We start from the raw sequence: 26,867 nt of genomic DNA, 5'->3' as shown, positions 1-26,867 counted from the left end.
AATGTGCCATGACTCAAAATATAGAAATATTTTTATTCTCATCTTTGCAAATCAGTACATTAGTGCAGTTTTGCTCAACCCTGCTCAACCAAAGAGCCAGATTGTTGGAAACTTACCTGTGCATCAGCCATAATCCAAACCTGTGGGTGGGTTGCTGTAATTTATATGTAAAAATAATTCATTTCATTTGTTGAAAAACAATTTGATTAATACCGTTAATTTTGAAGATTAACTTAGAAAATCAGAAAATTCCAAGATGAGATACTTCATGAGGGGAAAAACAAACAAAAAAATAAGTAAATAACTTAACACTTGGCATTTAGCTTGAATTAATGAAATGAACAACAAATACATTTCAGTGTGTCTGACAGGGTTGATAAAAATCAAGAAATGATAGGGAAAAAATCATATTTTGGAAAAAATACTGAATAAACAATCTGTTCCTTCACACGACTGTTAGAGGAGATCTTAACCTGCACAAATCTCCACTACAAAGTCAAGTTCAGAACACTTTCGTCCCTTTTCTACAGGATTAGTAATATTTAGCTTGCATGTTCTGTCTCGCACATATCTAATTGAAATATACAAACAAAAGTAAAGGTTGACAGTTAAATGTGACATTTGAAGCTAAGTGAATCAGTGATTTATGATTTATGTGACTTAAAACGGATCATTTCTGAGGCCAAATTTCCCTTTTTAAAGGTTTTCTGGGGGTATTATTTTTCCAAGTAAGACTTAAAAGAGCAACAAGTAGTCACAAAAGAGCCACATGTGGATCAAGAACCGCACGTCAAGTATCACTGCTTTGTGTATTTATGGGTTATCAAGTTTCATTTGATTCCTCCAAAACTGTACAGTGAAATTAATGGAGCAGTTTATTGCAATATTTTGTTAGGTTAAAAAACAAAAAGGATTACTTTTAGTTGTTGTTGTCTTTTATACCACTCTCACAGCTGTACATTTGGAATTTCCCCTTGTGGGAGTAATACAGGAATATTTTATCTCTTATAATCAGTAGGGGGCAGTATTTATCTGTCCTTTAAACAGTTTAGTAATGTCCATGATTACTAGAATATGTAGCTCAAGTTAAATCACATTCACACAATGACCAAACCAATGTGGGCCTTTAAAATAAACAGTTTCTGTGTGTCTTAGTGGTTCAGATATGAATATAAAGAGCCCATGATCCTTATTTATTACCAGTTTGATTTCACCTTATCAAAAATGTGATTTATTCCTCTGTGACCCTGAAATAATTTAGTCTTCTACGTGTTTCTTGTTTGATGTTTTCCATCAGAGCAAAGTTTGGAGCGTCACGTGTTGCAGAGTCAGTGTCGAAGACTAGAAGCTCAGAACTACAACCTCAGTCTGACTGCTGAGCAGCTGTCTCACAGCATGGGGGTAAGACGCATGCCTCAACCCAAGTTCTTCAGTACTTACCTTCAACTTTTTCTACTACTTCTTGTCAAACTGTAATATTCTTGAAAGAAAAGGCCTTATCTCTCTTTTGTCCTATACTAGTTTGAGACATGAGTGATATCAATCCAAAGAATCACTTTATTCCATATCATCCTCACACTGGGGGTTATCAGTAAGATGACTCCTTCACACCCTTTTTTTTCCAACTTTTTCATACCTGTACTCTTGTTTCTCCCCGTCCTGTAGGAGCTGATGTCCCAGAGACAGAAGCTAGCAGTGGAAAGGGAGAAGCTACAAGCAGAGCTGGAGCACTTCAGGAAGTGTTTGACGCTGCCACAGACACACTGGCCGAGAGGTGGCCATTACAAGGGCTACCCTCCCAGGTGACCCCAACACGTCCACCTGACAGCCCCGCCCAGCTCCCCTTTCTGACTGACACCCAGAGTTTATTTTTCACAGCCCTGTCCACATGGCTCCATGGAGGAGAGCATGGCTGTCTGTAGAAGATGAGTGAGTGATTTAATGAATGAATGGAGTGAATGGATTGATGGATGATGCAGGACCATACAGTGAAGGAGGGGCAGTATGTGGCCAGCCAGGGACTGTGCCACGATTCAAAAACGTGTGCCAATGTAGCCAACCCCGTGATCAGCGAGAGTGTAGGAGCAGGTGCACCTGCAGATCAACCCAAACACAAAGAAACACACATGCACCTGCTTTTCACAGCATCTTCAGTCCCTGCTTCCCTCACAGCCACAGCTTCACAGACAATCCTGCCAATGAGGGAGCAGCTGCCCCACCAGTCAACAAGAGACTTGAATGCTCCGAAGGCTTCTGGCCAGTGGAGGCTGATTTAATCACAGTGGACACGTGAGCTTTTGGAACTGGAAATGCACTTATGAATAAAAGCTGAAGAACTACCTGGTGGTACTGTGTTACAACAAAGAACTGTTCTAATTAGGGAAGATCTTAGAAAATGCACATTTTTGGAAAGAATTAAGGAAATGTTTTATTTCGAAATAGAAAATTTGAGAATAAGAATTTTAAAAGGTGCTTCAGCCTTGTATTGTACATAATATGAAGACTTAAAGAATTTTGTATGTTTTTATTACTTTAATCATTGTTCTTTTAAAAGAAAAAAGCCTGCCATTTTTATATGTTTTTGCTTTTTTGGGGGGTTGGAAAAGAAAGCCTTGCTTTTAGTGTTTGTACTGCTGCTGGCCAGAACAGCTCATTTTGAGACATATATCTGAGTAAGAGAAAAACAGGAAACTCACCCCGCCTTTTACGGTCTCCCAACCCCATCCACAGCCACCTCACACTGCATCTGAGATCACAAAGATCACCCAGAAGTTCTGAGACACAGATCCAGATCTCCCTCCATCACAGCAACACGTGTGTCTGTTTGAATGTCCATTTCAGAAACTCCTCTGCTCAGACTCACTGCTCCTGGCATGAAATGTTTGCTTATTATCACACAGAAACCAGATGAAATCCACAGTGACTTTTTTTTGTATTGTGTTTATTTACTTTGACATACTTGATTATTTTGTAAAGACATGAAGAGTCTCTTAAGCAGCCAGCTGATGAATCTGGTTCTTGATGCTTTATCCTCCATTGGACCTGTCACTTTGGGTTTTTTTTAATATAACAGTGGACTATAACAATATGACGGTTTGCATAATGTTACGCCTTACAAGATCAAGCCCTTTTTAGCAGCCATGAGAGAAGACGGTGCCAAAATAGAACTCATTTGGATTCTTAAATTAAGATTATGTTGCAATTAGACAGCCAAACATTCACATCAGAATGGCCATCTTCCTCTGCTGGAAACCCACATCTCTATGCATGGACCCATTTTTAAGAACATCAGCAAACAAAGTTGCCAACAAATTACTAATCACTCAAACTGAGCACTTCATAGAAAATGTACAACAGAAAAGTTTGATTTACCAGGCCTCATACCCTTTTAGTCTCATTTCCTCTTTAGTTCTGCTCTGAGATTCAGACCAGGTTTTACACTGGCTCTCCCCTGTAGCTCATGTTACCTCAGTCCAATGGCTGTATTTGCATTTGGAGATTCCCACTAAAGCTGTCAAAAAGCAGCTTAATTTAAAGAGTTCTACCCCGACTGCACAATAGTTGGTGTTGTGGAAAAAGTATTTGAAAGTGAAATTAAGGTAATTTGAAAATCATTGGGTTGATTTATACAAACATTAAAGCACAAATACCCCCTCATACAGTTTAATGATTACAAGTGCCTCAGAGATTTGGGAGCATGTGAATGAGTGTCAGTCTACATGTTGGAGTGTTTTACACTTAGCATCAGTGATCAGGGACTTCACATTTTAAGTGTCTACTGTATGTCTCACACCTTTAAAATGTGTGCATGTCAAGAACCCACACAGAGCTCCTTTATCCAGAGCATCTCCTCAATTAATCAGTTCCCCAGGCCTAAGCCAGTCCAAATGATCAGGTAGATCCAGAGCGTAGTCTGTTGTTTTTTTCAGAGCAGATTCTGTCAGTTAATGAGGGGGGGGGTCCTCATGATGAGGTAAGCTGCCAACAGCCCCCTAACTCAGCCTCCCCATGTCTCTCTCCAGCCCACACACACCCATGCAATAGCCCCATTACTCAGTGGAGGATGTCTAGATGCTGTGAAATCCTGTTTTTAAAATGTACTTGTTTGAATTCATTGTAATGTAATATATTCTTTGTTGAATGTAGTAATTAGGTATTTATGAATATATGGCTGTGATTTCAGACAAAAAAGAAAATAAAATATTTCAAAAATGTTATGTATCAACTAACGTCTGTTTTGGGTTCTGCTTGGTGGGGAGAGCTGAAAGTGTCTCTTAAAAGATTTCACCAGTTTTATTGATTTTATAATTCACTCAAGGTCACTATAACTTGGCTCTCTTCACAAAATAGTTGTTAATGTCAGAGTGAAAACAGACTTTTTTCAAAGTTAAACAGACATATGCAAGTTAAATAATTGCATAAATATTCAACCCCTCAAAAGTGACTGACCTCATTCAACAGAGGTCTGGGTAAATTGTGCTAGAAGTTTCACAATTAGTGAAGTTGGGATCACCTGAGTACAGTGAATGTGTCTGAAGTGATTGTAGCATTAAGACACCTGTGTCTAGAAGAACCAGTCACTGGTTAATCAGTATTCCTGACTACAATTACACCATTAAGACAAAAAAACGCTCCAAGGAACTCAGTGAAAAGTCAGTGGATGGATATAAGAACATTTCCAAGGCACTGAGCATCCCTCAGAGTTCACTTAAATCCATCATCAAGAAACAGAAGGAATATGGCACATGTGTAAATCTGCCTTAATCAGGCCGTCCTCACAAACTGAGTGAGCGTGTAAGAAGGAGACTAGTGAGATAAACCACCAAGATGCCTGTGACTACTCTGAAGTCGTTACAAGCTTCAGCAGCTGAGATGGGAGAGACTCTGCATACAACAAATGTTACCCATGTTCTTAAACCAGTCAAACTTTATAAGAGAGTGGCAAAGAGAACAAAGCTGTTGAAGAAAACGCAGATTAAATCTTTAATTTTTAGAGTTCACCAAGAGGCATGTGGGAGACTTCATGGTCAAGTGAAAGAAAAGTTCTTAAATTGTGCTTTATGGCTATCAGAGAAGACACTGTGTTTGGTAAACACCAAACACTGCACATCACCACAAACACACCATCCCATCTGTGAAGCATGGTGGTGGCAGCATCATGCTGTGGGGGTGCTTCTCGGCAGCTGATCCTGGAAGGCTTGTAAAGGCAGAGGATCAAAAAAATGCAGCAAAATACAGGAAAATCCTGGAGGACAATCTTGTCTATTCAGACAAAAGCTTGGGAAAAGATTTATTTTTCCAGAAGGGCAATGACCAGAAAGCTAAACGGTTTAAAGACAACCAGGTGAATGTTCTGGAGAGTCCAAGTGGTATTGTAAATCCATGAAGTTTAAAAAAATAAAACAATTTTTTTTTTTTTTTTTTTTTTTTTTTTTTACCAGTTATGAATCTGACTGAAATTAATGCTGAAGCCTTTTAGGACCTCTAAAAACAAACAAGGCTCTAAGACACCAGATTCATTTGTTTCTATACAGTCTTTTTTTAAAGCCTCTAATTACTACAACAGGGGAGATATCTGACAATTCACAATATACTTAAGAGATTTTACTTGCTTTAAACAGCAAAAATCAAAATAAGTTACACCATGAAAAGAAAGCTGGACGAGATTGTTCTTTAAATCAGGTAAAATTTGATGTACTGCTTTGTCCACAGGGGGGCGCCAAAATCAGCTCAAACGAAGAATTCCTCACAGAAAGCTTATAGTCTTCACTTATGTGTTAACTTCTGCACAAACTTAAAGAATACTAACTTGTAATTGGTTGTAGTAAAAACTGTAATAAGAGGTCATTCTTTTATAGCAAAACATTGAAATTCAACAAAAAGAATTTGCCATTGGTGCTGGGAGGCAGTTTTTAAGCGGCACACAGCTCTTTATGGTGGGTTAAATAGACAGAAAAAAAGTTCACCAGGCATTTAAATCCGTAGACTGTTAACCAGTCCATATTTTCAGAAAGTACCACCTATACAGCAGCATCAAATTCAGAATTTATTTAATGATTTTGTCACTGTGAGTTTGAATTATCCCTCCATGATACAGTGGGAATTTCATATTAAGTTAACTATTCCTTTTAAATTGACCCACTGTTCTTCATCAGAGGTAATAGGAAATGAAGAAAAAGTACTCTGTATTTTACCTGAACAACGTATGACAGAAAAACACTTGTAAAACAAAGGTTAAAACCCTTGGTAGTCAGACAAACAGTTTTCAACTAATATAGATGTCCTAAGTGCCAGCTATTGGGTAATGCCATGTTTGAATAAATAACTGAAGGCAAACTCCTGCACATTATTTAATTTGCACAAATAGAAAGGCGTTTCATTACTAAAATAATCTTCATTCATATATTAGTTTTAAAAATGAGTGAAAATCTTTAGTTTTCAATGCTTTGAACCTTTTGACACCGTCAGTCTTTACTATAATATATTTTATTGTTGTAAAACATGTGAACTACAAATTTATTGCCGTGTCAAAAACGCTGACCTGCATCATAATGCTGCAGTCAAACCTTTATCAAAACACCACACAAATAGATTTTTCACTGGTATCAGCTCTACATGTGAACACGTTTAGAACAGCAGACAAACACAAAGCTCAGATATTTATACATATACAGAAAACTACTGTCTCTCAAAGAAATCTTAAAAGACAAAGAGTAAAACTTGATCTTGCTTAATTCAGACCTGAGATCTTCAAGTCTTTGAGTGATGCCTTGTGAGTCGGTGCGCACATCAGTCCAACAATTCAACCCTGGTCTGAAAAATATCCACACCTGATCAGGCTCTTATTTCCTGTATTAATAATCCGTGAACTGTCCTTTATTTGAACCAGGCTGAAGATTAGATCGGAGTTTGTACATGCAGTTCAGGGAATCAAGAAGGAATGATCGGATGGTGTTGATCTCCATCAGAGTGAGGTTGTCCAGCTACAGAGGGAAACGGCACACAGAGACAGGAGTCACATTACTTTTAACTAAAAAAAAGATTAATTCTTAACAAAAATGTATAATCTTAGTTTAAATGTGAAACAATAAAACAGTTGCAAGACAAAGTGTTAAAATTTTAACACATAATGTTGAAGAAGTACTTTTGTCAGTCCTACTGATTGAGAAAAATAATGTTACTGGGAAGTTCAATGAGTTTATCAGTCAATGAAAACTTTAGAGTAAAAGAAAATATACTCCTTTAATTTCTATACAATCTCAAGTTGCTACATGAAATGACAGTTAAAGCTGAAAGTTGCAGCTATGCTACCTTTACTGTAATGCTGAAACATTCAGTTTCTTAAGGGCTGATTAATCTTGACTTTATCTTTACAGGAAACTTGTCAACAGTGAAGTCTACGATAGTAAAATGTCTAAAACACATTCCCTGAGCCCAAGAAAACACTTCATGTCACTTCATATCCAGTTTATTAACACAGCTGAGCAGATAGAAAGGAAGACATGCTATAATTCACATTTTTAGAAGAGGTATACTGATTCAGATTTGATTGGCTGATTTCAGAGTTACGGTATGTTTTTCCTGTTTTGGCCTGCCAATACCAATTTTGGCCAATACTGAAATACTTTCTTTCTTTAGGCATTATGACAGTAAAAATTACCATTTTGGCCCTTAGTCTATAGTGTTTTTTCATTTTATATTTGTATAAAACCACGTTTCTAACCAGCCTTCGTTTTAATCTTCAAAACGGTGTCAGGTTGCATAACCATCTCTCATTTCCCCTTCTTCCTCCTAAAACTGCTTGTCACACCCTTTACTTCTGTGTTACTGATTACTTCTATTCCATAATTTACTGTGTCTGCTAAGTAAAACAACTAAAAGTATTAAATTATCCGTTAAAATAATATGCTCCATTAGAAAGAAGACTGAAACATCAATATCAACGCTATCATTAAGCCTGGTTGTTTAACCAGTTTACAGCTTTACTCTCTTTAGTTTTTTTCTCATTGAGTCCTGGAGGAGTTATGAATTATCCAACAAATAACTAGAATTAGTGAGCATTATACACAAGTTCTTCTTTTCTCAGTGCCTCAATGAATTATATTCATGGTCAATTTTTGTCACTAAGAGTCTGAATTATCTCTTTTCTATACATTTCAAAATTAATCCACTGGTCTTAATCTGAGGTAAAAACACCTTTGACAAGCAAAGACCACAAAAAGTACTTTGTATTTAATTTGAACAGTGTATAAAAAAGATTTAAGTAAGTTAACAGTAGACATGTATCACAGATGTCATGCATCAAATTTAAATTTCAGTATGACAGTAAATATAATTTAAATGTCATTATAAAATACTGTATAAAGGCAAAAAAAATAGATGTCCTTAGTGCTGGCTATTTTGCACTAAATAAACACATCATTAAATCTGTATAAATAAAAGATCAAAACAACAAAAAAAATTTGATTTTTCTTTTAAATAATAGGCTACATGAGAAAGAGGACTGAAACATCAATCTTAACACTTTAATTATCCCTAGCTTTAATGTACCTCATTAATAAATCAAACTGCCTCAGTGAAGATATTAACGGTTGATTTTTTTTAATGTTTTATATACATTAGTATGGTGGCGTATTGCATTCACTTGAAAATTAAAAAAAAAACTCCTGTTTTTACGACAGAACTATCTCAGAAAAACAGGATTTTTTATTTATTTTTGACATTCCTGTTTTTATGAGATACTATCTTGTAAAACCAGGAATTTATTTATTTTTGAACTTCCTGTTTTTACAAGATATGATCTCATAAAAACAGGAATTTATCTATTTTTGAATTTCCTGTTTTTAAGAGATAGTAACTGGTAAGAACAGAATTCGATTAGACCTAGGGACAGAGAACTGTTACGTGGAGCAGATGCAGATATTCCTGGGACATGATCATGTGGATGAGTTTTCACGCAGATGCTATTTGTATGGTTTAAGCAATCATAACCAATGCATAGAGAACTGGTGGGGATTTCTGAGCAAACAATATGCACTGGATCAACATCTTTCAAGATTTGAAAGATTCTGACTACTTCTTAACCCCGCACCTCTATTTACTGGCTGATAAATGCAGCAACCAGTCACGCAGGAGAGCGTCGGGGGAATCCTGTTTTTATGAGATACTATCTTGTAAAAACAGGAATTTCAAAAATTAATAAATTTCTGTTTTTACGAGATAGTTACGTCATAAAAACAGGGGGATTTTTTTTTTTTCAAGTAAATGCAATACGCCACCGTACATTAGTTATGAATTAGGGCTGGACAATTTGGGAAAATAATCTAATTGTGATTTTTTCCCCCCAATATTGCAATTTAACATGAGATTATTTTTTACGTTTTTAATCTTGTTTTTTTCACAAAAACAAGTAATAAACCAATCTTAAAACAAACACAATATTTTATAGATTAATCTAAGGCTAAGTTATCATTAAAAAATATCTCAATGCAATCATTTTGATTCATTGCAAATTCGATATGAATTGTTGTAAAGGGAATGATGTCATTTTTAAAACGACAAACATTTACAAAAACAAGGGTGATAGGATTTTTTTTCCCCCAACTTATTCTCGAAAAAAAAGGTGACACTTGACTTGTTTTATGTGTAGCACATCGCATCTCCACCTCAAAAATGTATTGAACCACAATTTTAAAAACATTTTAGGTCAAAGAAATATTGCCCCTTCTGAGATTTCAAAATTCTAAATTTCTATTAATTGCCCAATCTTACAGTGCTGTGAAAAAATATTTGCCCCTTTTTGATTCATGATTTTTTGCATATCTATCACACTTAAATGTTTCAGATCATCAAACCAATTTTAATATCTCACAAAGACAACCCAAGTAAATACAAAATGCAGTTTCTTAATGATTTTATTTATTGAGAGAAAAAAAATCCAAACCTACCTGGCCCTGTGTGAAAAAGCAATTGCCCCCTGAACCTAATAACTGGTTGTGCCACCCTTGGCAGCAATAACTGAAATCAAGGGTTTGTGATAACGGGTGATGAGTCTTTTACATCGTATTGTTTTAACTCAGCCATATTGGAGGGTTTTCCAGCACGAACTGCCTGTTTAAGGTCCCACCACAGCATCTCAATTGGATTTAAGTCCACTCCAAAACCTTAATTTTGTTTTTTTTTTTTTTTTTTAGCCATTCAGAGGTGGACTTGCTGGTATGTTTCAGGACACTGTCCTGCTGCATAACCCAGGAGCACTTGAGCTTGAGGGCACATACAGATGGCCGGATGTTCACCTTAAGGACTTTCTGGTAGACAGCAGAATTCATTGTTCCATCAATCATAGCAAGTGGTCCAGGTCCTGAAGCAGCAAAGCAGCCCCAGACCATCACACTACCACCACCATGTCTGACTGTTGGCATGATGTTCTTTTTATCAAATGCTGTGTTATTTTTACGGCAGATGTAACGGGCCGCACACCTTCCAAAAAGTTCAACTTTTGTCTCGTCAATCCACAGAATATTTCTCCAAAAGGGGATCATCAAGATGTTTCTAGGCAAATGTGAGACAAAAGTTTGTGTTCTTTTTTGTCAGCAGTGGTTTTGGCCTTGGAACTCTCCCATGATGCCATTTTTGCCCCATGTCTTTCTTGTGGTTGAGTCATGACCTTAACTGAGACCAGTGAGCAATATATAAAAATATATGAAATATAAAAAATGGTTTGATGATATGGAACATTTAAGTGTAAAAAATATGCAAAAAAATCATGAATCAGAAAGGGGACAAATACTTTTACATGGCATTCTGTTATCAGTATTAGTGTACAATATATCCTGCAAAGTGGCATATCTGTCTGAAGCTCAAGCTTTCATTTGTGTTTCACACTGGGGCTTTTTCTTTTTTTTTTTTTTTGCTGTATGCAGCATGGAACAGCTTGGGTATGTGCATCTTGGATCAGCAAAATAAAAGGGGTGGTCAATTTCTTGTCTTCAAAAGGTTTGTAAGCACAGGTCAGAGTTTACCTACAGTTGCGCACATTTTACCATCTGGTCTGATTTTTATAGATCACATACTTTGCATGGGTAGTGGACCTGTTTTGTGCAATGTCTTGAGATAACACTTATCATTTCTCTGTGTTATACAATTAAAGACTGACTGACTGGTTAAATGTAAAGCACATTGTGATTCCCTGTGTAGAAAATGTGCTTTACAAATCACTTGACTTGACTAAATTTCATGAGTCCCACCTTGGCATGAGCCTCCATCTGACTGATGAAGCTGTCGGCAGAGAGGCGCAGTTTGGCAATACGGGTGTCCCAGATGTCTTTGATCAGCGTGCGGATCTCATCTGCTTTAGGGATGTTATCAGACGCGCTACAGAGACACACAAACCATCATGTTAGGCAGAGAGCCACATAGACTGTAAGAGAGCATCCTCTCAAAATCTCTGGTTTCAGTAAACACAAGTATAGGTATTAAAGCTTTATATGACTTACTAGTTCAGTAGTAGTTTAGTCAGCTCCATGTAGTACGGACTGGGGACAGGTGTAAAAGTGTCCTCTCTCCTCTCAAGATCTCGCATCTCTTCCAGCTTCTCTGCACAGAATCAACAGATGGCATTGAAGACATATTAAACTGAACAACTAGAGAAGAAAAGCTCTGTGATGACTGGACAAGCATTAAAATACTAAAGGAAATCAGAAGTTTCTTTGCATGATGCTTTAAATATTTAAATATTTTATATCAAAAAGCACAGGCAGGTGTTGAGTGGTGGCTATTACCTGCACAAAGGGAAGACTCTTTAAGAAAGTTAGCAAACCTAAATTTCCTGATGACACATGATGTACTTGTCTAGTTAGTGTGTTATTTGACTTTATGAATCTGTATCTCACCAACATCCATCCACTCTGGAGGAACAATCCTACATTTCTGTCTCTGTTTCAGATTCATGGCCAGCCACACAGGGACTTCCACTGGCAGTCCAGGATTAAAGGGACCAAGGTCACCCTGAAGACGAGAAAGAGCAAGTCTTTCAGACCTCACAGGTCACAAACAGAACAACTGTCAATGCTACGGGCTGCACAAAAACTGAGAAACCCTGGCATTTCAGCGTATGATTGTTGATCACTATACTGTAGAGTCTGGCAAATGCTAACGTTCATTATTAAGCATAAAATGCATGGAGTATGCGATCAGAGTGGTCAGTATCACTACTTCAATCGTAAATAGTCACAACATAACTGTGTCGTTTCATTGTCTCACCCCGATCAGGTAAATCTTGTCCAGACTGAAGTTCGGTATTATCTTCACCATCTCCTTCTCGGCCAGGAACTCAACTTCTGATGGATCCATAGCTGTATGTGTATTTCTATTGTTTTATTTTTAACCCCAAAAACGTCTGCCACACATCCACATTACTTGTTTCTCCCGCGCTGCCGGCTGTACGTCACTAACGTAAAAGCAAAAAGGATACGACAGCGTCATCTTCTACAGGAAGTGGAGCCTCGTGAGCTCATGTCTGATTTCATCGTTGGACTCATTTAGGTGTCTGTACGTAATATCACCCCCACCACCCCCCCCCCCCCTTTGGGGCGATCAAGTATTAGGAGGACTATAAAGGTAAATGTTTACAGGCGCGCGAGATGCCGGTAGTCCTGGTCCTGACGACACTGACGAATCCTTCATACTTTTTCTTCTAGCCTCGCACCGGGAGAAATGGGTCACGTGACAATCATCACGATAGCAGAAGAGTGCCACTAGGTGGTGCTATTCGCCAAGCGAAAAAGAAGTGAATCCTGCCCTCTGAATGCAAACTTTTTTGTAATTTAATTTATTCTAGCCGCTTGATCAGCGCCTTATCTTCATTCATTCATTATCATAAATATTTCTTATCAAACGTTTAACCCTTCTTTTTTGACTTCCCTTATCTTTTTTCTTTGAAATATTTATAATTTCTTTTTTCCTCTTTGCGTGGGTCCCTCTGTCCGTTGCATTACCTTACTTCAGGAGCCATCTACTACAAGGGCCAGATTTTGTCTTGACAGGCATTTTGGGGGCAAGACTTCCAAATTAGCTGGCATAAAATAAATATTTTGGTCCAATAATATATTATTTTATCAGTATTTGTATTGTCTTGTAAAATGTAAGTAAATTTCAGCATTAAAAGAGAGATCAGTCCCTATCATCTATTGGCAATAAAACTATTTTAGCTACATATGTTTAGGACTGCCTAAAAAAATATGTTTGACGCCAATATGCTGGGTCCTGATTGGTTAAAAACAAATGGAGGAAACAGGTCTTTTGTTTTGATTCCCAAGCAGGAAAATCGTGTTCTTCAGGATCACGGAGAGAAAAGTTGACAGAGAAAACTGCAGATTTAATCAGAACTGGACAGATAAGTGTGTGTTCATCACGCATAACATTTACTTATTTTAGCTGACAGGTGGATTTCTGTATTTTTTTTAAAAAGTGGATCAAATATTAAGTCACTCCTGATACTGTTGCAGTCTTGTTTTGGGGTTAATTTGATGGCTGTAGGGATTTAAAAAACAAATGATGCCCAACAGCCACATCTTTTCTCCTCCTCACAATTTCTGAATTTAAGCATCTTTTGGAGGCAGGACGGGGAGCTTTGTGGGACCTGAAATGGCCCCCAGGCCGCCAGTTGATGATCACTTACTTTATGAACTTGATTATTATTCACAACCAGCACAACCACAACACATTTTTCTCATTTGGAGTGCCTGGTTTTCACTTTATATTTAAAAAGTTCAGTTGAAGGCTGTAACCCTTCACATGTATCAGTGATTTTTTAAAAATCTTTATTAAGTTCACTCTCATATATGTTTTTGACTGGCAGGGGAAAAATATTTTCCATTTCAAGTGTAATTTTGAAAGTAACCTTCTGTTGAATTGTAATGGGACTTAATGGATAGTACATGCATAAGGAGTGATTATACTATTCTGTAGATTGCTTTAAACTGATATCTAGAGCAGTTTTGGGCTGGAAAGGCTCTAATTCTGACTTGTAAGCTCTTTAAAGAGGATAAGGTTTGCAGTGATTTGTCTGTAGTGACAAGATTTGACACAAAACTTCTAATACATGTCTTCATCATTTCCATTTCACCTGTTTGCTACATGCACAATTACAAATTTGTTACACAGATTCACTTTAAAATAAATTATATTCAACCTTTTCCAACTGAGAAGCTGTCAGTGCTAATTTAACTTGGTTACACTACTAATATTGCCAATTTTACTTAAGTTGTTTTTTTTAACCAAACCTTTTGTTTTACACAAAACCAAAGAAAAAACTGCAGCAGAACTTCAGCTGTAAAGTGAGTTCTCAACGTTTCAACATACGTGGTATGAGACACCAAGCATAATGAATCTTTAAATAATGGCCCACACAAAGATGTGAATATTTTAAAAAGTTTGTTTCATTGTACATTCAGTTCATAAAATTTCTGTAAAAAATGTGATGCCACACAATTAGTGATTAGCTCTTTCTGATTAAAATGCTAATCTAAGGTACAAAGGCAGTTCTGCATCTTCACATAAGTATTTCAATTTTACATCTCTTATTAAATAGTTAATTTCAGAGAGGTCATTTAAGTATAAATAAATACAACTGACTTATCCTAAAACAAACTTCACACATCCCTGTGATCTGAATCACTTTTTACATTTTTCAGCCAATCTTCCAGAGAAACAATCCAAAACCAACATGCCAAAATGTAAATCAACAACAATGGCATTCTGAAGCTCACCGATTACAACATCATGCATCATAAAAATGTGGGTAGGCATAAATCTCTTCAGGTCACACTTATTTATTAATCCATCATCCCTTCATCACTGGTGGTGCTTCTGAAGGACTCACATTGTGACAAAGTCTGATGGGAAAAAATATCAAATGTTTGAAACTCATCTTTTTGTAGTGGTTTTTAACCAAACCACCAAAAAGATCCTCAGACCACAGTTCTGCTTGTGAATTTCGTTTTAAAGTAGAATTTATTTAAGAAAAGTATTTATGTCTTATCTCAGTAGTACAATCACCACCTACACTTTAAATTATTTAGAACTTGATCTCTTTATGGCTAGTGGCTATAAAATTTTAGAGGAAAAAAAGATAAAATATTCTACAATTAAACTTTATGCACACAACTATGAATAAACACAAACCGTTGCAGAAAGAAAAACATCTAAGTTGCATTCAAAAGCACATTTGCGTTTCATCACCTTGTAAAGGTGGGCACATGCTGTTAGTGCTGACGTAGCGCTTGCTTGCCCTTTAGAGATTTTGACCTGACTGGTCAATGCTCCACAAGTCCCTCCGTCATACGGGAGCCTTTAGATGGAACAAAAACCCAGCCTCTATGTACTCGTATGCTACCGAATCAGTAGCATCACACTTACTGAAATGTCAGCAAGATTTGTGTGTATTTGTCTGAGGTACTCCTGACTGGGGGTTTTAGCAGAGATCCAGGACGGACTTGTTGATCACAGGGTTGGTCCAGTCATTCCTCAGATCATCCAAGTGATTGTCAAAGTCAATCAAGTTCTCATAAGACCGGCCCTCCAACAGAGTTGACGTGATCTTCTGTGCTTCACTCCAGTCCTCAAAACAGTCACTAACAGATGAAAAATGGTGTCAATTAACCTCAGAAACAATTTCATACAATGTAAATCTGATGATGAGAGAAAACAGACAGACTTATGGACGAGTCTCATACAGCACATACAAGTCTTGAAGTAAAGTTGCTGTTCAAACAGAACCACTCACCAGGTTACTTCTCTGCATTTCCACTTGTTTTCATGGTGATCATAGATAAAGACGATGGGCTCAAAACAGCTCATCGTTAATCTACTGTTGTCCACCTGAGGCCAGAAACAGATAACAAGGTGTTAAAGCTCAACAGGACCAGGGGGTATACTATGAAGACAGTGCAACATACCCAGGATATCTTTTAGGTTATCTGGCTTTACTAACCCTGACACAAGCAATAATGCAGGACAAATCAATCTGATATGTCATCCCACAACTTATGTGAGCATGTTCACACAAAAGAGGTGTAGTTAGCTTTATGTAACGCTTTCACAATCACGAATGATCGGCCAGTCATCATATTTGACAAACTCTGACGTAACCATATTCAAAACATGACACAGGTAAACCAGGGTATACACTGGAAATCTGGAGTTAAATTCACTGCCAATAAAGACCTTTTTCAAGACTCCAGCTTACATTTTAAAGCTTACAGAATCTTCCATTTCCTACCAGTTACATCAAAACTCTGACTTGGTTCAGCACAGTTTAGCTTTAGCACATTTTGGTACAGTAAACCCTGATCTTGCTTGTGTTTCCACAGCCAGCATCCATCCAGCTTTAGTGATGGCTATTCCAGCTTTGTTCACAGATCTGGATTATTTGGCTCAGTTCAGCAATAAAAGTTAGTCTTTTGGCTTCTAAATGACCATTTTGGCTTTTCCATGTCTATAAAACAACAAAAATGGGGAAGAAAGAAAGCAGGCTCTCAATGGAGAGTAAGTTTGTTTTGCTCTGGTTTGTAGGACCTGCTCTAACCACAGGGTTCTAAATATTATCCACCTGTGCAACTCAGTAAAGAATGGCATGGTTTGTTGTACCATTATTATTGTTGTTTTAAAGGAAGTAAAGACTCTTTGGACCAATTAGTGAACTGCAGTGATTCTAGCTCCACTCTCTAAGGTGAGGTAGGTACGCTTGGTATTTCAACAGCAGCGTGCCAAAAATGAAGACAGTAAGGAAAAGTTACTTTGTTACCTTTCCTAACTTTTTATCATAGAAAAGCAGATTAATGTGAACGGCAATGAACTGAACTGGACTGCTTTGAGGAAACTAGGGCTGAACAATTTCAGAAAATAATCTAATTGCTATTTTTACCCCCCATATTGCGACTGCATTTTAATATGGGAATATTTTTCACATTTCTCATTTTATCTATTTTTTAACAAACGCAAGCAACAGATTATACTGTACTTTACCAAACACAATATGAGATAGATTCAGCTAGGGCTGAAAATGTGATTGAGATTATTTTGGCTCATATTGCAAATTTGCTTGGAACTGCTGTACTGAAGGGAACGGTAGTTTCTTCTGCATTTTGATGAAAAAAATATATATACAAAAACTAGGAAAGTAGAAACTTTTAGAAACTATCACTTGATTGTTTGCATGATTGGTAGAGTGTAACACCTCTCCAACAAAGAAAAAATCGATTAAACTGGTATTTTGATACAAATTTCAGGTTCAAGACATATTGCTCCTTCAGCAGGACATATCAGAATTTAATCTAAATCCTGATTAATTGTACAGCCCTTGCCTTCATGTCATAGTTAGATGTGCAGACTGTTAGACAGCATAACTAAACAGTCTCAGTTTGTGATCACTCATCACCATTGCAGCGTAAGACAGATTTTTTGAAGGGAACAAATCAAGAGAATAAGATGAGTAACTATCCCAATGCACTGTTAATTACAAAATAAAACAAATAAATTTTAGGATACAGCATCTGATAAACAAAACAACTGGAAAGAGTTTAAACTTAAAGTAACAGGCACTATCCCTGATGAAAACAATAATAAGAGAAGTTTGAGGTGAGTCAAGCCCTAACACAGTGGAAATACACCAATCACCAAGTCAGCAGGCCAGACCATAAATGAAGTGTTCAAGCAGAAGCCCACCAAGCACATGATAATACTAAACACAAATACCTAATTCAAAATTTTTAGCCTAAATCTGCTCTTGATTAATATGAAAATGGAAAAAATCTATTAAATTTAAGAACTTATGATTGCGTATGTATGAGTTTTTTGTTCTGTTGGTTTCCTGACAGTTATTTCTTCTGCAGAACTGAAGGTATTATAAGAATCATATAAGGTAAATAAAAGTCACTATGAAAATATAATTTAAAGCCTTGAGTACTTTTAATTTTGCATCTTATAAACTACAAGGCAACTACCTGTTGCTTTCCCAGTCTTTGTTAAAGGAGGACATCAGGGAAGAACAATCATTATCTCTCATTATTATAGGCTATTTCATTGGTAATATCATACAGGAAAGACAAAGGGTTTGTCAGTCTGTCTCTCTCCCCCTCTGAAATCAGCTTTTGGAACTCCACAATGAAGGTCAGGAGGCAGAGTTTTTCACAAGTTAATCTTGTAGATAGCAGTCAAATACACCACTTGCATAGTCCTTTAACATCTGCCCAAATGTTTTGCTATTACCATAATAATTGCTGCATCATTGAAGTTCTCAGAAATCCTGGCAGCCACTTTTTCTGCAACTTGGTTGGGTCTGCAAGAAAAAAGGATAATATAGGGCATTAGGGTGCAGAGGACATTGTGACATGGTTTATTACAGGGTAAACTGCAGAATTTCACCGTCAATTTGCACGCCTGTACCTTGAATCCTTCGTGCGTTCATTGGCTTGATAATATGCAGCAATGACATAATTGTTTTCTTTACACCAAGTGTCGATCTGTCCACAGAGTAGGCATTGTGGAGCCAACATGAAAGGAAAGAAGGACAGCAGACATCAGACCAAAATAATTCAACAAAGAGAAATAGGAGTAGGATCAACTCAGTTAACAAAGTTTGAGTTTAACAAGCTGGAAATGTCACAATAAGTACCAATAAACTGGGTTCACAATACTATTTAATAATAGATTTTAGCGATTATCTAATACATAAGGACAAAAAAGCTTTAAGTTTGTTAATTAGCCAGAATTTGGTTATTTTGTCTAAATCCTCTACCATAAAAATGAAAAAATCCCTTTTTGGTTTTAGAGCATAGTCCCATCTCTGCTGAAACTTTGGTTATTAATGAAGTTGTTTCTGACATTAATGAGAAGAGGCACTGTGCAGCTGTTTTCACTGATTTAGCAAAAGCATTTGGTACAGTTAATCAGAATTTTCTTACTCAGATATTTTGTAATATTGCCTTTGATTTTATAACTTTTAATTGGTTTTCTAGCCGTCTTTTTAATAGACATCAGTGTGTAAATGCTGGAAATATTTAGCAAGAAGTTTTAGCTTTATCAAAGGGTGTCCACATGGATCAGCTCTGGGCCCTATTTTTATTTAGCATCTACATTAGTTAGCAGGCTGTCATTTTCACCTTTATGTGGTTGATATTATTTTACAGTGCTCTGCTGATTCTGCATTGATAGCTGTAGAGAAATAGCAATGTGCTTTAACAGTTTTCAATATGATTTTATTGCCCTTACAACTGTTCTCAATGTGAGCAAAATGAAATTTATGATGTGCCAGAGATTCAACTATCTGCACTCAGTGGTAGCAGTATTTAAAGTACACAAATATCTTGGTATTTGGCTTGATGAATCATTCACATTTCAGCACCATAACAAGAATCTTACTGATAAACTTCACCAGAAACTTGGTTTTCTGTACATACACATATCAAATTTTCCTCCTGGCTGTAGGAAAAGTTTAGTTAGGGCAAATTTTCTGTCTGTACTTGGTTATGACGATATCGTCATTAGACACACTGCTGTTTCAACACTCAAATCTCTAAACTCTAGTTATCATGATGCTCTTAATTCACTCATAACTGGGGATCTTATAACACTCATCACTATGATCTGTATAACAATGTTGGTTGGACTTCTGACACAAAGGCATGACAAACACATGTATGTTTCTATCTATAAGTCATACACCATCTTACATAACATCTTTGCTAGACTGAACCACTGGGCATTACCAGACTTGCTCTACTGACTGTCTAAAGTTACTAGTCTCAAAGATTTTCTCTGAATCTGCAGTCAGCTTTTGTGCTCCTCAAATGTTAAACAATTTATAACAAAGTCTGAAGATTGATCCTCTCATTTCTCTTGGAAATTTTATGATCTCAAATCATCTTACCACAGTGTGTAACTGTTTTACTGAGTATCATATTTTTGTCTTGTTCACTGAAGAAACATTCTCTTTTTTAACCTGATAGTGACAGTAACCTATAAAAGACACTTGAAAAGTGAGATTTCAACAGAAGCAAATCCTGAGCTTTTAAAAATTACCACCGACTTGATCACTTCCTTAACTTGATCAGGTCCAACGATAACTTAACCTTTTGTCTTCCAGGACTATCGTTGTAGACTGTGTTCGTTTATAAAAAAAAAGTTTAGTCCAATTACTGACAGGTGACCTGCTACTTACCAGAGTTAAAGCTACTTCTAGCATTGGTGCCAGAGCAAGAGTGCCATGAAATAGGGGCACACAGTCCACACATATGACAGGTCCACTGTGGAAGTCTTTCTTCTTCTCCTTCGTCTTTTCTGCCACCAGAAGTCCATTCACTGCGCAGTGTGGATACTTGGCAGCATGTAAAATCATTTTACAGTAAGCCTGACTTGTCAGCTGAATAGGCATGTTTGTAAGAAGATCCTCAGAAACTGTGTAAAGACAGATCCTGCCACAGATGAGATGAGGCTACACGGCGAGGAGGGACTGCTGCTTGCTGCCGTTAGCTAACTTGACATGCAAAGCTCGAAGAAAAGTAGAGATCTACCTCAGCAGACACCTTACTGCCAGAACATGTAGTTGTCTCTAAGCCCTCTAACGCGAACATGTAAACTTTTACTAAAGAATCACAACAGACTTCTTATACCTGATGGCTTCACACTGTCACTAACTCTAGCCACAAAAGCTAATCTTGCTTCCACCTTCCACTCCGTTTCTGCAGCACCGGTGGTGCCGTAAAGCCGAATGAGCATGCCGTAAAAGTAGATCCGGTGGCCTCGTTTCACCCCAGAGCTTTTAGCTTACGTATTTCCGGTGGCCATCAGCTTTCCTTCAAGCCGTTCGGCGGACAAGAGCGAGGAGAAAAAAACCAGGTAGTGTATTCTTTTAACATCAGCATCTTATAATCATAAAGCAGTAGACCTAATATTTACACTAACTTACACTGTAATATCGAACATGTTCAAATAATACGCAAAAACGTCGCTGTGAAATAGTATGTAAGACGTATAAAGGATTTTAGTCGACGTGACTTTGTCAGAGCTAACACTTGCTAACTTGCCGACTGGCTGTCACTAGCTTTTAGCGTCTTATGTATGAAGGCAGATGTGCTGCGCAGACAGTGAACATAACATTGGTCTTTAACGTACTCGTGTAAATGTAGACTTAGGCAACAGTAACGTAATGTTATTGACAGAATTATTTCAAATATTGTGGTAATATTGTGATAATAATTTCCGGGGCGCTATGACCTTGTGTTAGTAGCTAAAGCTAACACCGGTTAACACCTAGCTTTGCGGTGGAGCTGATGTTAATGCTCGACTGTTGCTTTAAAAACTTTAATAAGTAAAAATACTAATGGAAAATTGACTCTCTGTGAATTTCTCCTGATCGACTGATTCACCTAGACAACCCTTTGATATCAGCATGAATATTAAATATCTGTAACTTGTTGATGTTCTGCGTTACCCCTTTGACCTGTGACTACCAAACTGTCTTCAAACATCAAAACATTATTATTACACATGTTACACAGGGTTGTAACTAGCTTATTATATTTTATTTCATTATTCCTCAAAGGAAACAGGCCATTTTTTCATGAATGTTGGTAGAAATTGATCAAAATGTAATAAATGAAGTTAAGCATAGTGGTGTATAAATTGAAATTAATTCACAGTCTTGCTAATAACTCTAATATGAACTTTACAACAGAATGCTGGCCACCAGAGCCCTTCGCCTTGTTGGCAAACGTGCCATTTCCACATCTGTCTGTGTACGTGGAGGACATGGTAAGTGTAACCTGGAATGACATTAAGTGCTTTCTATTTGTGGGAGCAGGAACAACTACTTCAGTATGTGTCCATCAGTATAAAGGCAGAACGCTTGCATATCATTGATGGTTACGTTGGTGTCCAAGAGCAAAAACAGCTGTTTATAAATATCCTGATTTTTTTTAAAAAGGGGATATCCATCTTTAAGTAACCCCCTGAAACAAGTGTTCTAACTGCATTGCTGTTTTTCTGGAGTATTTATTGTCAGTTTGATAAATGAGCATCACTTTTTTTCCCCTCCAGATTAGGGTTAAGCAATAAATTGCTGAATTATTATTATTATTATTTAGTTATTATTATTATTATTATTATTTTGGAAAATTAAGATTTTGAAAATTGAAAATCAAGATTTTATGTTAAACTTTACTACAGTAATACCAAAAGTAATGGTTTCTGTCAGAAGTTGTAATTTTATGTTATGTCTGGCAACCCCATAAATAAAACAGTACACATGCAGTTTGTTCTTATTTATTGCTCATGAGTGACTGGTGTTCTTCAAGGGGGGGTCTAAATAACACATTGCTGTCCCCTATATGTGCTTGGCTGTGATAAGATCCCATGTTATCACCTTTCCCTTCTCACTACTGCCTGAAAACTGAAAATACCTTGTCTTAAATAGGATCAGAAAACTGCTAACATGTCAGTGTACTCCAAAGTAATCAGAATTGCATTTGAGAAAGCAAAAAACCCTAAACATTTTACCTCGAGTAATTTGCCAATTAAGAGAAGACTGATGAGTCATCCTGCGTTTTCTCTTCCAGGTGTTGCTAAAGTAGAAGACTATACTCTTCCTGCCTACTTTGATAGGCGGGAGAATCCGCTACCTGACATCTGCTATGTGCAGAACCTGAGTGCAGAGCAGAAGTCCCTGAAAGAGAAGGAGAAGGGCTCCTGGGCTGCGCTGTCCAATGAGGAGAAGGTTGCATGTAGGTGTTCACTACACTTCAAAAATTTGGAAAGCTTTGATATTTAATTGATAAATCAAATTTATTTCATTCTCAATGTTATGGAAATTAGGGATGCACAATATTATTGCCAGTATTTACAGATTCATTTTTATTTTTTTCTTATATGTATATATATATATATATATTTTTTTTTTTTTTAATAATTTTTACTATACAAATGTTGATAATCTGTTTTTGTGTGGTTTTATGTTCAGTGTACCGCATCAGCTTCAATCAGAGCTTTGCTGAGATGAACAAGGGAACACAAGAGTGGAAGAGCACTGTTGCAGGAATTCTGTTCTTTATCGGCTTAACTGGCCTGGTTGTTCTCTGGCAGAGGAAGTTTGGTATGCCTTTAAAAAAATAATAGATAGCAACAGATCTGCACAAAATGAAACACAGGAATGCCCCAATCCCCTGTCATAATAATATGATAACATAATAAATTAAAACAACATAATGTATAGAATTTGTTATTAACGCTCTTGATTTTGTTCTTTTCAGTGTATGGACCTGTCCCACACACATTTGAAGCTGAGTACAAAGAGAAGGAGCTGCAGAGGATGCTGGACATGAGAATCAACCCAGTGGAGGGCTTTGCTGCCAAGTGGGACTACGAAAACAAGCAGTGGAAAAAGTAACTTTCAGATCCAGAGGACCATTTCACATACTTGAAGAAAAAGGCAGACCAACTCAAAGATACAAGAATCCTTATATTTCTGTATTTATCACTTGTTCACATTACCTCAGTCTGTGCATTTTGGAAGGCCTCTTCCTCCTAAGGTCATTGTGTATTATAGAAATGAGAATAAAAGTTGCTAAACTCATAAAACGTTTTCATTTTAATTGTGTTGCCTCTGACTTCCACTGAAACATGCTTTCACTTAAATAGCTGTTTGAGGAGCAAAGTGCTATATCTCTAAAAGCAGAGTCTTTCAGTTTAGTTGTTTGCAACCATTATTTTAACAGCGTAATTTTCTTGCACCTAAATAACTGTATCAGTAATTTAATCACTGTATGTTTTTACCTGCTAGTGTATGTTTATCGTTTGGCCGTCTTTTGGCTTGGCTAATCAGTCAGGAAAAGGGTTAGGGTTGAAGCCACACCGGAAAGAGATCAGTGGATTGTGTTAGTGATACACAATGGCACGAGTTCTAGTGATTGGTGACATATCCATTGTTATAACTTCACTGAAGTTTCTGAACAATGTTTACAAATAATAGGCCACCACAGAGAGGATGAGATTGGATTTGACTCATACAGTTTGTCTTATTTTACCCTTGTAGGCTGGTGGGAGGAATAGCTACTGAGAAAAACATGAAGATAAAACAGGAAATCCATTGAGAGTGAGTCATTTGGTTGAAGGAGCTGCTTTGTGGACAGTTAAAGCTGCTGTTTTGTTTGAAGCCTGTTACTGTCACTATGGGGTGCTTTGACTCATTTCACAACAGCACTTGATGGTCGGTAAGAGATGCATGAAACAAAGAAATAATTGCACTTTGTACAAACTACGTTTATAACAGCATTAATCACTAGTATTGTAGATGTGCTTTTTTGCGGTGTATGTTATTGCCAGTATTCCATCGATATTTATAAAAATGGAGCGCATTTGTGACGGAAAATACTGCATAAACTATTAAAATGTGTAGGATTTATGGTGTTAAAGTGAGAAGAGAAGGGATTCCGTCTTTGCCCATATTAGGGATGATCTACGTCATTTAGGTTAAAATGGGTGTATAAATAGCTATGACGCTTATGTGCCATTGTTTACACACTGTATATATCTATATAAGAGCTAAACTGACCGTCTATGGTCATAATGAGCAGATATTTCTAATATCCGTTTGAAGGTGAAGTCTGGGTGGGCGCAGCTGATCACAGACGGCGGCATGCTGTGATGTCACTTACCGGATGAGCCTGCAGCTGCAGTTATTTCACGTCAAAACAATCCGGAAGACGATACAGCATGACGGGGAAATGTTAGTGAAGCTGAGACGAGGTGAAGGCTCAAATGATAACATTACTGTTCGGCATGGTAGTGCAACTCAATAATGTTGTCAAATAGAGGACAGACATAGCGACTAAAGCGAAGCCTTTCCCTGTTGTGAGTCGGTCGGTTCAGGCTCGCGTTTTGGAGGCAAAGTCCATGATAAGATATCGTTGCATATATTTAAGTCCTGTAGCTCGTCACAGACTGAATCAAAGTCAACATGGGTAATGGAATGAATAAGGTAGGCTTTGGATTTCCTAAAGGTCACGTGCTGTGGTGTTTCTTGTGTTTATTATTGTTAAATTGTGTCTGGTATAAACGTCAGTCAATTACGTCACTTTTTTGCCGTCTGATACTTATAATTAAATAGCTTGAGTGCACGTTCAGCCTAATATGCAGAGGTAAATTAAGCAGATTATCACGTTCTGAATGTTTCAATACTGTTTACTACATAAACCAAATCTTGTCTCACCCTCCAGGAAGAATGAATTTTAATATTACAAACATAAGATACAGCAGTAGTAGCTGTTCTTTACAGAGACTTTAAAGGAGGCCTTGCAGTGTAAGAGGCAGCAGTGGTAGCCATGAACAAGTGGGGTCAATTATGTTACTGGATTTTTATGGAGTGTTCTTTTATATTATTATTAAAGAAGTTTGAAATAGTAACAGTCTAGACAGCAGGCGAGCAATAAGGCTGAACCATAAATGTGTTTTTTTTTTTTTTTGCTCTCATACTATTTCATTATCACACCTTTTCAGTGCACAAAACCAATAAGTCATTAAATCCAAACCATAGACCTCTGACCTTGCAGTAGGGGTTAATGCTTTGCAATGAGGATAATCAAATGCAAAGACTATTACATTTCTTATGCCGTTCCTAATTTCAGTTTATTCTACCATCAGTTACAAACAGTAGGTGACAAAAGTTAAGTCTATGCTTAATCCATTCAGTTCTGTTTTCTCTGCAGCAGTGACATTTTGATAGCATCAGTTTAGGCCAACCTGTGACCTCAGTAGGAACAGGGTTTGCAGATTGTATTGATGTGTATTGATGTACGTGATAAGGATGGTGCAAATAGATTACATGTAATACTGATTTTAAAATAACTTTCCTTTGCAATCTTAAAGTGTTACATTACATGCCTACAAATACATGTACAACATGAAATACAGTATCAATTCAAAGTATAGGTCTTAGCGACTACTTTCTGTCCACTCCATGATGAAGCATTTCTTCTCCTATGTAATTTAGGGTTTACTGAATCATTTAAGATAATGGGAGTCATGTCATGGCTGTTGCTGTCAATTAATCTCAACCCATTGATCGCCAGTGGGAGACTGGATTGTTGGATAGTGGTGTACCCAAACAAAATCAAAACACCAAATGAGAAGAAATTTTTTAAAGAAAGGAGTTCAGAGATCTGGTGCCAATAAGACAATCTGTTCTGGTGGCTGATACATGTTTCTTGACTGTTCCTTTAATTTTTCACCCACATTCATTTGTTTTCTTTTAACCATTGAAGTAACGTGACAAAGCAGTGACATTTAAGCAACCTGAAAAGAAAATCAATAAACATTACACAGTGAGAGCAGGAACAACAAGGTTTGCAGCAACTGATCTTCACCCACCTTCTTCTGCCTGCCTCTTAACTGTGGCATTGAGTCTGTCTTTTAAAAAGATTACTGTTATCATAAGAATTATAAAACGATGCCCAATTTTCAGTTCATGTTTATGTGTTAAAAACAGCTGACTCTTTGAAACAGTATTATAAATTACTTAAGAAAGATGTTTATCATCAGCCTATACAAGGTATTCAACGCCCTTGGATGTTTTACCAGTTTATAGATTATATCAATCAACCATGATCAATACAATTTAGCTTTTTTGACAAAAAAAAGGTAAAATAAGTGACCACATAAATATTCACCTGTTTAAGTGACTGACCTAATTCAACAGATGTCCAGCCAAATGGTGCAGTCTCACAAATAGTGTAATAGGGATCTCCTGAGTGCAGTGAATGTGCACCTGTTTCTGAAAGGTCCAGTTACTGGGTAATCAGTATTCCTGGCGACCACTA

The 26,867-nt window shown here is 37.0% G+C and overlaps 5 protein-coding genes across 6 annotated transcripts in view; 3 read left to right on the top strand and 2 right to left on the bottom strand.

Moving 5' to 3' along the window:
- gse1b (Gse1 coiled-coil protein b) overlaps window positions 1-4,214 on the top strand; it is a 299,516-nt gene extending 295,302 nt beyond the window's left edge. For both annotated transcript variants that reach the window (XM_041783169.1, XM_041783160.1), the window contains 2 exons: window positions 1,298-1,401; window positions 1,666-4,214. In XM_041783169.1, the coding sequence (XP_041639103.1) occupies window positions 1,298-1,401; window positions 1,666-1,806 (245 nt within the window). In that variant the 3' untranslated portion in view covers window positions 1,807-4,214. The remainder of the gene's footprint in view (window positions 1-1,297; window positions 1,402-1,665) is intronic.
- Window positions 4,215-6,468: 2,254 nt separating this feature from the next.
- Window positions 6,469-12,432, bottom strand: gins2 (GINS complex subunit 2). The gene is made up of 5 exons (XM_041791592.1): window positions 12,262-12,432; window positions 11,892-12,006; window positions 11,496-11,595; window positions 11,247-11,373; window positions 6,469-6,983 (listed from the first exon to the last, which is right to left on the bottom strand). Exons 1-5 carry the CDS (start codon window positions 12,349-12,351, stop codon window positions 6,855-6,857), a joined length of 561 nt encoding a protein of 186 aa, XP_041647526.1. The 5' UTR covers window positions 12,352-12,432; the 3' UTR covers window positions 6,469-6,854.
- A 1,988-nt stretch (window positions 12,433-14,420) lies between these two features.
- Window positions 14,421-20,785, bottom strand: emc8 (ER membrane protein complex subunit 8). Its single transcript, XM_041794838.1, has 5 exons — window positions 20,219-20,785; window positions 18,445-18,521; window positions 18,268-18,337; window positions 15,785-15,879; window positions 14,421-15,632 (listed from the first exon to the last, which is right to left on the bottom strand). Exons 1-5 carry the CDS (start codon window positions 20,429-20,431, stop codon window positions 15,473-15,475), a joined length of 615 nt encoding a protein of 204 aa, XP_041650772.1. The 5' UTR covers window positions 20,432-20,785; the 3' UTR covers window positions 14,421-15,472.
- Window positions 20,786-20,823: 38 nt separating this feature from the next.
- Window positions 20,824-23,631, top strand: LOC121514637. Its single transcript, XM_041794850.1, has 5 exons — window positions 20,824-20,895; window positions 21,734-21,810; window positions 22,614-22,778; window positions 23,015-23,146; window positions 23,304-23,631. Exons 2-5 carry the CDS (start codon window positions 21,735-21,737, stop codon window positions 23,438-23,440), a joined length of 510 nt encoding a protein of 169 aa, XP_041650784.1. The 5' UTR covers window positions 20,824-20,895; window position 21,734; the 3' UTR covers window positions 23,441-23,631.
- Window positions 23,632-24,750: 1,119 nt separating this feature from the next.
- The window catches only part of dusp22a (dual specificity phosphatase 22a), a 28,524-nt gene continuing 26,407 nt past the window's right edge, over window positions 24,751-26,867 (top strand). The window contains exon 1 of the mRNA XM_041794815.1: window positions 24,751-25,030. Within this exon, the coding sequence (XP_041650749.1) occupies window positions 25,010-25,030 (21 nt within the window). The 5' untranslated portion in view covers window positions 24,751-25,009. The remainder of the gene's footprint in view (window positions 25,031-26,867) is intronic.

This window comes from Cheilinus undulatus, linkage group 1 (genome assembly GCF_018320785.1).
Source record: "Cheilinus undulatus linkage group 1, ASM1832078v1, whole genome shotgun sequence".
Classification (NCBI taxonomy): domain Eukaryota; kingdom Metazoa; phylum Chordata; class Actinopteri; order Labriformes; family Labridae; genus Cheilinus; species Cheilinus undulatus.
This window is presented reverse-complemented; position numbering and strand designations above follow the sequence as displayed.

What these genes read in the sequence shown, in the direction of transcription:
- gins2 (XM_041791592.1), bottom strand. Translation starts at nt 12,351, where the DNA reads ATGGATCCATCAGAAGTTGAGTTCCTGGCCGAGAAGGAGATGGTGAAG. An exon ending in ACTAAACTACTACTGAACTA is followed by an intron (nt 11,374 to 11,495) that starts GTAAGTCATATA and finishes GTGTCTCTGTAG; the next exon opens with CGCGTCTGATAACATCCCTA. An exon ending in AGATGGAGGCTCATGCCAAG is followed by an intron (nt 6,984 to 11,246) that starts GTGGGACTCATG and finishes TTCCCTCTGTAG; the next exon opens with CTGGACAACCTCACTCTGAT.
- emc8 (XM_041794838.1), bottom strand. Translation starts at nt 20,431, where the DNA reads ATGCCTATTCAGCTGACAAGTCAGGCTTACTGTAAAATGATTTTACAT. An exon ending in GAACGCACGAAGGATTCAAG is followed by an intron (nt 18,338 to 18,444) that starts GTACAGGCGTGC and finishes TTTTTCTTGCAG; the next exon opens with ACCCAACCAAGTTGCAGAAA. An exon ending in AAATGCAGAGAAGTAACCTG is followed by an intron (nt 15,633 to 15,784) that starts GTGAGTGGTTCT and finishes TTCATCTGTTAG; the next exon opens with TGACTGTTTTGAGGACTGGA.
- LOC121514637 (XM_041794850.1), top strand. Translation starts at nt 21,735, where the DNA reads ATGCTGGCCACCAGAGCCCTTCGCCTTGTTGGCAAACGTGCCATTTCC. An exon ending in CTGTGTACGTGGAGGACATG is followed by an intron (nt 21,811 to 22,613) that starts GTAAGTGTAACC and finishes TTTCTCTTCCAG; the next exon opens with GTGTTGCTAAAGTAGAAGAC. An exon ending in CAATGAGGAGAAGGTTGCAT is followed by an intron (nt 22,779 to 23,014) that starts GTAGGTGTTCAC and finishes TTTTATGTTCAG; the next exon opens with TGTACCGCATCAGCTTCAAT.